This window comes from Seriola dumerili, unplaced genomic scaffold (assembly GCF_002260705.1).
Source record: "Seriola dumerili isolate Sdu_G_001 unplaced genomic scaffold, Sdu_1.0 BDQW01000226.1, whole genome shotgun sequence".
Lineage (NCBI taxonomy): Eukaryota > Metazoa > Chordata > Actinopteri > Carangiformes > Carangidae > Seriola > Seriola dumerili.
The window spans coordinates 5,472,049-5,482,369 of record NW_019174481.1 but is presented as its reverse complement, the minus strand read 5'-3'; the positions used below and the strand labels follow the sequence as shown (position 1 = coordinate 5,482,369).

Here is a 10,321-nt window from a genome sequence, read left to right as displayed (position 1 = left end):
TTTTACTCGCTATGCTATTGTTGTGCTTTTAACTAAAATGTGTGCAGCACTTTGGTTAACTCCTGTTGTTTTATACTGGCTCTGAATAAACTTGGTTTGATTTGACGTGGAAACCATAGGACACACTAGCAGCAGATATAGATCATCATTTGTATCAAGTTATCTTTTTATGTAAAGATAAGTTTCTTCACTGGGATGTTAGGGTGGTTTCTTTAGTGGATACAAAATATTCAAGACTTAAAGACAGGAAACAATTTTCACCACTCTCTACATGTTAGGATCATGACTGAAAAATCAAAATGTTCAAGGTTTTTAACAAAAGTATTTTTTTATCTGCATCCTCGTCTCTCACAGGTGAGCTTCCTCCTCTCGCTCTGATAGGCCACCCAAACACCCTGAGGGGAGGAGTTACAGCCTTTGAGCTCTTTGGTATTTGCTGAAACAATAAAGGACCTGTCGTTTCATCTGAGAGAGAAAAAGAGAGAGAGAAAGGGAGGGAGGGAGAGAGAGAAAAAGACAAAAAAAAAAAAAATCTAATTTAAGCTTGAGCTGCTTCCCTGAAGTCATTTTCATCACAGCATCACACAACTTGCCTGCAGGCAGTATGGGAACAACACAGTTAAAGATGCTACAGGTGTTGCTTTTATTGACCTTCACAGAGGTAAGAGATGATCATTTATAACATTATATGTTCATTTTCTATGAAGTACTGTAACAAAAATACCAACAATTTTAACATCATCAGTGTGCAAGTAGTTGTCATATTTTCCTATTTTTGATACAGTGCACATTTTTATATATCCAGATAAAGAATAGTGTATAGCTGTGGGAGTTTTGAAACATAAGAACAGTGGCTCTTTTGAGTGTCACTGCTTTCAACAAGTGCGTGTGGCATGCCCGACCATAGCTCAATAGACAAATTCATTCCGACCTGAAAGAAATACCTGCACCGACCACTCCTGAGATCTGTGTTGAGTGAAGGTAATGTGCAGCCTGCTGCCTCTCATGCTCCAAGAACATGATACAGGCCATAATTTGCCTCAGGATATAATGTGAAATACCAACAGCTTGCTGCTCCTGGAACTGTGTCCTTGTCTTTAAAATAGTGTTTTTCCAGCCATTACTCATCAAGTTAGTTCCTCTTTTCATCCATTAACTTTCCACGTTCTGTCATTTTCAGATTTGTGCCGCCCAAAATGGTAAATCATCTTCTTTTAGATTTATAAAATGCTTAATCTTAAAATGCAAACAACCATGAAAAGGACCCAAAAATAAAACTTTTACTTTACATACTGTATACATGTCCATTTTTTGAAGGTGTCCCAACATTGTGTTCTTCTCTATTACCTTCAGACATCACAATTTCAGTGTTTACGGTCACATCTAAGAGCATGACGGTGCAGTGGAAGGGCCCCACTGGTGCCAGCTCCTACAAGATCACAGCAACACCCAAGAACTCCTCCAAATATCCCGTCTTTGCTCAGTTCAGTGGTAATTCTGTGATGGGCTCAGTCAACTCCCTGTCGCCAAACACGCTGTACACCGTGCAGCTAGAAGCCATGGACAATGCTCTCAATGTCCTCAGCAGTGCACTCACTGAGGAGACTACAGGTCAGTAACAACAGCAAAGACAGTAAAGGATTCAGACGCTTGATTACACTTAGAGACGGAGATGTGATTAATTCTTGTATCTTCCATTTAAACAGCAGAGGAACCACAGTGTTATCACCTAAATGTACTTAAAGTATAAGAGTAAAAGTACTTCTTATGGAGTCAGAATGGCCTTCGTCATTGTATTTTAATACTGGATTATTATTGCTGATGCAGGAGGAGCTGTACATCAGCTATTTTGATAATCAATTAAGCATCAGTTTTTCAATGACACAGCAACCATTCTGTGGCTCAAACATCTCCACTGTGAGGATCAGCTGCATTACTTTGTTTCTTTTTATCATAATAAACTGAATATGATTAGGTTTTGGACTATAGGACAAAACAAGACATGAGAAGACATGATCTTGGGCTCTGTTATGGATATTTTAGAAGTTTAATAGATCAATGATTAATCAATAAAATAAGAAAATGAATGACAGATTAGAAGTACTATATAATAATAATAATACTAATTTCATAGATCTCATAATTTGCATATTTAATATAAATGTAGGAGTAAAAATTGCAATATTACATTCTTAAATGTAGTGAAGAAGTATTAAGTAGTATAAAAAGAAAATACAGTACTATTATACTATATAGAAAAGTATAAACACTTTGTGCTTAGTTACATTCTACCACTGCATTTATCATATATTATTGTATGTAAGAAAAATGGAGAAACAGTCCTAAAAGTATTCTGACCCTTCTTTAACTCTGACTGTCATGTTTAAAAGGCTTTTATTTTGTTATCAGTGTAACTGATTTCACTTCCATCGTTTCTTCTTCAGCTCCTGAGGTCCCCAGCATTATAAAAGCCTACTCCAAACGCAGCGACAGCATCACTGTAGAGTTCACAGAGGTTTCCGGGGCAACCAGCTACATCCTGAGGGCAGAGTCAGATGATTTCTTCTCGGAGACCCCGGTGAGCGGCTCCCCAGGCACCGTGGTGAATCTCCAGCCCACCACAGACTACATGCTGAGCGTCATGTCTGTCAACTCAGGAGGGAGGAGCCAACCCTCCTACCCTGTCAAAGTCAAGACAGGTATGAACAAAAAGCCTAAAATTGGAGTCCTAAATAGCTGACTTTACACTGTGGCCAAAGCATTAAAAATGGTGGTAGAAGATTGAAAAACTGATCAATGATCTCTTTCAGCAGGTCTGAAAACATTTATTGAATGCACAGTTATCATGTTCACCTTGACGACTGGTAATATTATTAGCAATAATCTATCAAATGTGATAATAATGACCATTTCTGTCCACTTTCACTTGTCCAGACACTACACATTTGAAGCAGTTTACTCAAGATGCTTATCGGTGTATGAAGAGTGAAACGCTGCCTCTCTGTTGTTCATGTAGCACAATAGCTTGTTATCTCATTCCGCCGGCCATAACGGCGTGTCATTTCATTGTCCATTGTCACACAGTCTCCACTCTTTGCAGCCAACGCAAGAGGGTGGAAACTGTATCCATCCCTCTGCACTATACTATCCTCATGATCTGAAAAGAGAAACCATGAGAACTAGGTTGTCTCCGTTCCAAAAGAAAGAATGAATGTAACATAATCACAGGGAAATTGTTTCCATTTCACACCTCTTACGAAAAAGAAATTGGTGAAGTATGAAATCTGTGTGTTGGTCTGTTCAATTTCTTTTTTTCATTCACCCTCATTTCTCTTTCTTTGTCCTTGCCTGCAGTGGTGATTGCTCCCATGATGAACACCAGCTCCCCTAGCAACGACACCATCCTTGTGACTTGGCCCCCGGTTGAGCACGCTGTCCTCTACACGCTCTGCATTATCCGACAGGGCTCTAGCTCCCGTCTCAAACTGAACACCACTGACACCATGGTGACCTTTGATGACCTTGAAGCAGGAATTACCTACTGTATCAAGGGCATGGCCTGGGACTCTGAGGGTCGCACTGGAGACGACACCACTGTCTGCCAGATCACTCGTAAGAACGATAAGGATTAAGCTGATGTGACAGAAAACCTACACTTCAAACCCCAATAGCTAAGTTGGTGGTAACATTATTTCTTTTTGTCTTTCAATTTCAGGTCCTCCGAGCACAGATGTGACAGTTCAGGTGACAGGGATGGGTCGGTCCCTTGGGATCACTGTGTACTGGCTGCCAGCGCAGGGAGCTGAGAACTACCTAGCGTTGACCTCTAATGCCCAAAACTGTACCGCAACAGTTAACAGCTACTGCTACATCACACCTGTAGACTGTGGCCAGAACCACTCTGTCGTTGTCACAGCCTATAACAAAGCTGGTCCCAGCAGCCCTTCACAACCAGCTGACTACATTACATGTGGGTATATCACACACAACCTCAGCCACATACAGCATACTCGTATACATTTGGAAAATCAATCACAAAATCCTATGTTGACATGAATAGATCAGCATTTCGAGAAATACGCTTATTTGCTTTCTTGATGATGTCAGATGCTAACCATCTGTCTCAACAAGTGATGCCCATTCTCTTTTCCCTCCATTAACCTCCATCTCTCTTTCTCTGCCAGATCCATGTCCCCCAGAGAACAGCTGGGTGGAGGAGCCCACTGCAGGGAACTGCTCTCTGGTGTGGGATGAGGTGCCAATGGTGGAGTACTACATGGCTTTCATAAAGAGGGACGACGGGACTGAGATGTCGTGCAACACCACTGAAACCACCTGCCCATTTTTCTGCATGTGTGGCTACACCTACCTCACCTCCGTCTTCCCCTACAACCAGGGCGGCTCCAGCCCTTATTCACACGTCCGCAACTACACCACCAGTAGGACCACCACACAGAAGCACCCACTTGTAGTAGCACCACCAACACATGTTTTTGTTTTCAAGTCGAAGGACCATACAACTGGTTTTGTATTTTTAACTTCACATCGTGTGTACTTTGCATTATGAGCATAACTAGCACCACACAAGCTGTGACTGGCCTCATTTCACTGCCATGTGAAAACCTAGTTGGCTCCAAAATCTCAGATGTCTGAGCTTTCCTGAAAGCTCCACCATGGCATTGTTGTGAAAATATCATCTTTCTTTGGCAGATATTTTGATGAGCTACAATGGGAAAAGCCCAGATGTAATTAAGAATGTTGGATGTCATGTCCCTGGTATTAAAAGCACTGGCATGGCTTTTTAGGACACGTGGAACAGAGCCATCATGTTGTTAGTTACACCTGTGCCCTTTTCTGGTATGACAAGTCAAATTGTTTGCTATAAAAAGCGGCAGTTCTTCAAAGAGAAAAAGGAGAAAAAAACTGCACTGTGATGGATTTATGTTTCAAGTTCCTGTAAAATCACACTGTACTGACATGAGGTGAAAACAATGGCTGTGTGGAAGGTAGATGAAAACATATAAAGCCACCTGTGTGATCTTTTGCCCAGTGTCAGTTATTATTCTCACCTAACTTTTGCATTTCTCCTCACCCCCCCACCCCACCCCACCCCCCCAGTTCCTTGCTGTCCACAGGGTGTTACCATAAAGCTGGTTTCTGCAGACACCCTGGAGATCATGTGGTCACCGGTCAAAGGAGCCGAGCTGTACGAGACAACAGCAAAACAGACCAATGATGTCATCCACTGTAATGACACGGCACCGGTGTGCGCCCTGTCAGATCTGAGGTGCAACACAGCTTATTCTGTGACAGTCACACCCTGCAGCGAGTTAAGAGGATGCAACCGCACCTGCACACCACACACACATGAGACAGGTATCAACGGGTTTGTTTGAAAACATGAGGTGAGATGTAGAGTGACATTTCACATCATGAAGACTAATTTATTTTGCACACACATGACATGCAAATCATCTTTTGAGATAGGCTGATCAATCTAAAATATTGAACAGGTAAGCCTACCGCTACTACTACTGGGAAATATTCCAAATCTTGCCAAGAGTTAGATGAATAGATCAATACCACTCTCATGTCTATAAACTAAAATATGAAGCTACTGCCAACAGTTGGTTAGCTTAGCTTAGCAAAAATGCTGGAAATGAGCGGAAACAGATAGCCTGGTTCTGTCCAAAATTAACAAACTACAACTCCCAGCACCTACATGTTATTTTTCCACCTGCTTTACACAGGTGCTGGTATGACAGTCAGGCTAGTTGTTCTGCCCTGTTTTCAGTCTTTATGCTAAACTAAGCTAAGCTAACCAGCCTCTGAAGGTAGCTTAAAATTTACCAGAGACATGAAAATAGTATCAATATCATCTCTCAGGATATTTCCTATAATGTCAAACTATTTCTTTAAAATAATTTCTCACTCTGCGCTTAGATGTGTCTTTATGACGTCCTCTGTTCCCCGTCTGTGTTTCTGCAGCTCCGTGCTCTCCAGAGATCCTGAATATGACACAGACGAACAACTCTACATACAGAGTCCTCATCACCAACCCCAACACACGCAACACAAATTACACCATCACCGCCATCGGACGCTATAACACACATGCTTGCCAGACAAGAAACAGCTCCTGCGAGCTCACAGAGCTGCCCTGCGGTTCAGTCTATGAAGTCACAGCAGTGGCCACCACAGCTGTAGGACGGAGTCTACCCGGGTTCAGTAAACCTTTGGAAACAGGTATGACAGAAGTATCTTGGGTTATCACTGATCCCACCTTTATTTCAAAATTAGAGTAATGTAGGCTTCTCATAATAAGAATATGAACTTAAATAGGTTATTTTAGACATGTTTATCACTTGCAAGTCATGGAATGGAAGAAAAAGCATACTGAAAGACAGCTGCAGCACCATTACCTTTATTTATTTAACCAGGTAAAGCATTGAGAAGAACTTCTTTTATGCCAGGCCTTTAAACGCATGCACTCTAGTTTTGATTATGGTTCTGCATTCTTCTTCCCAAGGTCCGTGCTGTCCCATGTTTGTGAACGTGTCCCAGGTCACCCAAGCTATGACCAACGTGACCTGGTCACCTGGTCGTGGGGCTCGCTCCTACATCACCACCCTGACATCCTCCCGCGGATATGCTAAATGCCACACTCTGGACACCCACTGCCTGATGGGATGCATCACCTGTAGCACCAACTACAGCGTCAACCTGGAAGCTATCAGCAGCACAGGACACAAGTCAGAGTGCAAATATCATGGATTCTCCTCCAGTGAGGACAAATACTTGCATGTACATCTAGAATATATATCCAGCACAGGGACAAAACCTGCACACATCCAAAGAAAACTTGTCCTAGTCAGGTCAATCAAAAGATTACCAAAAGCCTTTAGCTATAGCCCAAGACAAATGAAGTAACCATCAGTCACGGGATGATGATGAGCTGAAATAAAAAACTACAAAGATAATAAGATAATAATAAGATGTATAAAGGCACAGTGGCTATTTCAGGGTTACGGGTGAGGCGCATGGTTGCATCTAAACATGACAGGAACTCCAACACATTTTGCAACTACTCAAAAAAGCCTCTCACTCTCTTGTAGGTCCCTGCTGTCCAACAGGCGTCAAGCTCTATCGCAGGGCCAACAACTCTCTCAGGGTGTACTGGCGCTCTCTGGGCCGTCAGATCCACAACCACACAGTAGAGCTGTACGGGACAGGAGCCAACTACACCTGCATCGCAGCTGCCGGGAGCACATACTGTGATATCCAGGAGGAAACATGTGGGGATGTCTATACAGTATTGGCGTCGCCAGTGGGACAGAATGGGATCAAAGTCAACTTCTGTCAGCCCAGGACATATTCAGGTGGGTCATACGGCGGATGATTAATGCCACAATTTTTAATTTAATTTAATTTGTGTATGATTTATGTTCAATTTTTGTCATTTTCTCAGTTCCCTGCCCAGGAAGTAACGCTGGTATGGGTAAGTATCCTCTAAACAGTAAACTTCACATTATGTTTTGCAGTAGTTAAAGGAATAGTATGACATTTTGGTTCATACACTTTCTGGCTAAGAATTACATGAGAATTTTGATACCGCTCTCATGTCTACATGATAAATATTAAACTCGAGCCGGGAGTAGGTTAGCATAGCTTAGCACAAAGACTATAAACAGGGGAAACAGCTAGCCTGGCTTGATTCCAAGGTAACACAATCTGTGTAAAGGTCACCAATTAACAGAGTTCAATCCTCTCATCTAACTCTCAACAACAAAGCGAATAATCATATTTCCCTAAATGCTGCATTGTTGCTTTAAAGTCTAATGAGGTTATGAGCAGTTTGAAAACTGTGGCTGCACTAAACTGTCATCTTTCTTTTTTTTTTCCAAGTGATCTCTCGTGGAAGACGAAGCTTGAATTAAATGAAGTAAGTGTTTTTTTTGTTACTCTCTCCCTCCAGATAAGAACATACTGTCTTCAGACCACATGAAAACTGAGTTATGTAACAGCCTGAGACAAACAACGTGCTTTCCTTTACATTACGCTGTTGACTGTGAACATGTGTGAGAGAAACTGATGAAGGCTTCCTTCACAGGCCGCAGCTTGAAGGGTATCTTGTGACAGCATAACAAGCATCCATAAATTGACTCTACCTATAGTGCACTGGTATAACAATAGGTGTGAATGCGAGAGCAGGAACAGGTGAGGCTGATCTCTATCTGTCTTTACCTCTGGGACATCTTGAATATGTGTCTCTCTATAAAACATGGAAACAAGAATGAGGGGAACGTGACTCAGGTAAAAGATGATCTGCTGCGGGAACGTGATATCTTACTGTGTCTGTGATGAGTGGTTGTGAAATGATAGATATTCAATAGCCCCTGAGTCAGTGTGACAAAACAGCCATTTGTCGAGTGTGATGAATCAGTGCTGAAGCTTTCATGAGATATTGGTTATAACCGGTTTTTCCACCAAGTCCAGGTTGATTATTTCTCTCTGTCTCTCTCTCCTCTTGCCTTATAGTGAACACCCCCACCAGCACCACCAACCGCTAATGGCAGAGGACTGTGTTTACACCAGCTGTGCAACCGTGAAGATCCAATATAGATGAAATATCACTCTTGTTTAGAAATATCTGTTTTGTTGTCACTGCTGTTTGCAAGAGAAATTGTGTGACAAACTGTTTCTGCTGAATAAAAAAAAACAAAAAGCTAAAACATTAAATTAAAAACAGGAAAAAATATGACAGAGAATGTTTGGGGAAAAAATTACTTTGGGCATTTATCCAATGTATTTGAAAAATATTTTCCATATTGCTACTTTTTATTGTAGGATACATGTTATTTCATTTTCTGCTCTGCATTTCCTCATATTTAATCACTACAGTTGCCCTTTCACAATGAGACTTGATGTACCCTCCACATGTAAAGACATCTAGTATGAATGCAAAGGAAGCAGAAACTTTACAGTGAACCCCTTGATAAAAGTTCCATAGCACTACTCATTCAAAGAAAAATACATTAATTTAAAATAACATTTTAGGACTTCTCCAAGTAGAAGACCTCCTTACGGCTGCTGTGTGATGTTTCTAGGCTGTAAAGCAGGTTTGTGACCTAGAAGAAGGTCAGTTAAAAGTGGGGCAGCAGGTATCCATCTCTTTGGCCTGGAGTTACGCATGGCAAGTCCTGTGGATGATATGTCTGATCAGATTGCTGAAGAGAGATTCAGTGTTACATCTGCTTTCACTGGATTTGTTTTCTCTCAGTTGACAGACGACAACAATAAAGCGTTTTTGCATTACAACACTGTGCTGTGGGTCTTCTTTTATGAGGACGAGATGTTTCATTCTGGTGTGTGGGTTTGGATACACGAGCTATACTCAGTGCTTCAAAATAATCCAGACAAAAACGGTGAAAGAAATTTCCAAACACTGATCTTACACCGGAACCTGTTATAGAATACCTGCCGAGCAGACTTTCACTGACCTTAAAAGTTGTATAACTGACCCAAGTCAATTATACAACTGTGGTATACTGTGGTATACCAAGTCAGTTATACTGTCCCTGCCTGAGTAGCTGCACATGTGTTATACATTTCAAGGGTGGATGATCAAGCTTGGTGCTTCATTTGGTTGATTGACTAATGAGAAAAGCTTGACAGGCAGATCATTACTGAACCATGTAAAATACCATAGAATTATTTAATTTCTTAATTCATAATCTTAGACTTTGAAAATCAGTTGCACACTATAATGCATATAGAAAGGAACTGAATATCCCCAACCCTTCTTTAGGCAATGTGCTTTTATGTGAGGCTTACTCACATATTTGCACTAACTGCAAATTTAAATTGGTAAGTGATGTGATCATCGTTGGGAAATACCGAGTAAAATCAGTATATCACAATTCTTCAATGTGTGTATAATTATCCAACCAATAATTATTGAGACATTTCAGTGAAAACAATAAATCTCAAGCTGCTAAAGAAATAGCCAGAGGATTACCAAAGTCATTAGGATATATTGTCTGGGGACCATGAATGTTTGTTTGTTTAAATTTTTATGCCAATCTATGGATTAAAAGGTACCATATGAGGCGCAGTGTGTGCGCTATACTCTTCAGTACAAGAATAGTACAATAAAACTGTGACTTGATATTTAAGTGTGTATCGTGAGTCTTTCTTCGCTATTGATCCACTGTAATAGTTTGCTGTACACTTTAGCTATATTGTGTGGTTAAGATTAAGATTAGTGTGTCTGAACCCTGGATTACAGCTCCTAAACCTGACTGGACTGAAACAGGCAGTA

At 41.1% G+C, this 10,321-nt stretch overlaps 1 protein-coding gene across 1 annotated transcript; it reads left to right on the top strand.

Annotated features, from left to right (window-relative positions):
* The first annotated feature begins 604 nt into the window (after positions 1-604).
* LOC111229127 (fibronectin type III domain-containing protein 7-like) lies at positions 605-7,937 on the top strand. The gene is made up of 13 exons (XM_022755315.1): positions 605-661; positions 1,181-1,199; positions 1,354-1,611; positions 2,445-2,699; positions 3,355-3,612; positions 3,716-3,970; positions 4,185-4,439; positions 5,119-5,376; positions 5,989-6,246; positions 6,530-6,784; positions 7,116-7,379; positions 7,469-7,492; positions 7,906-7,937. The coding sequence occupies exons 1-13, from the start codon at positions 605-607 to the stop codon at positions 7,935-7,937; spliced, it is 2,448 nt and encodes an 815-aa protein (XP_022611036.1).
* The last annotated feature ends 2,384 nt before the right edge of the window (positions 7,938-10,321 follow it).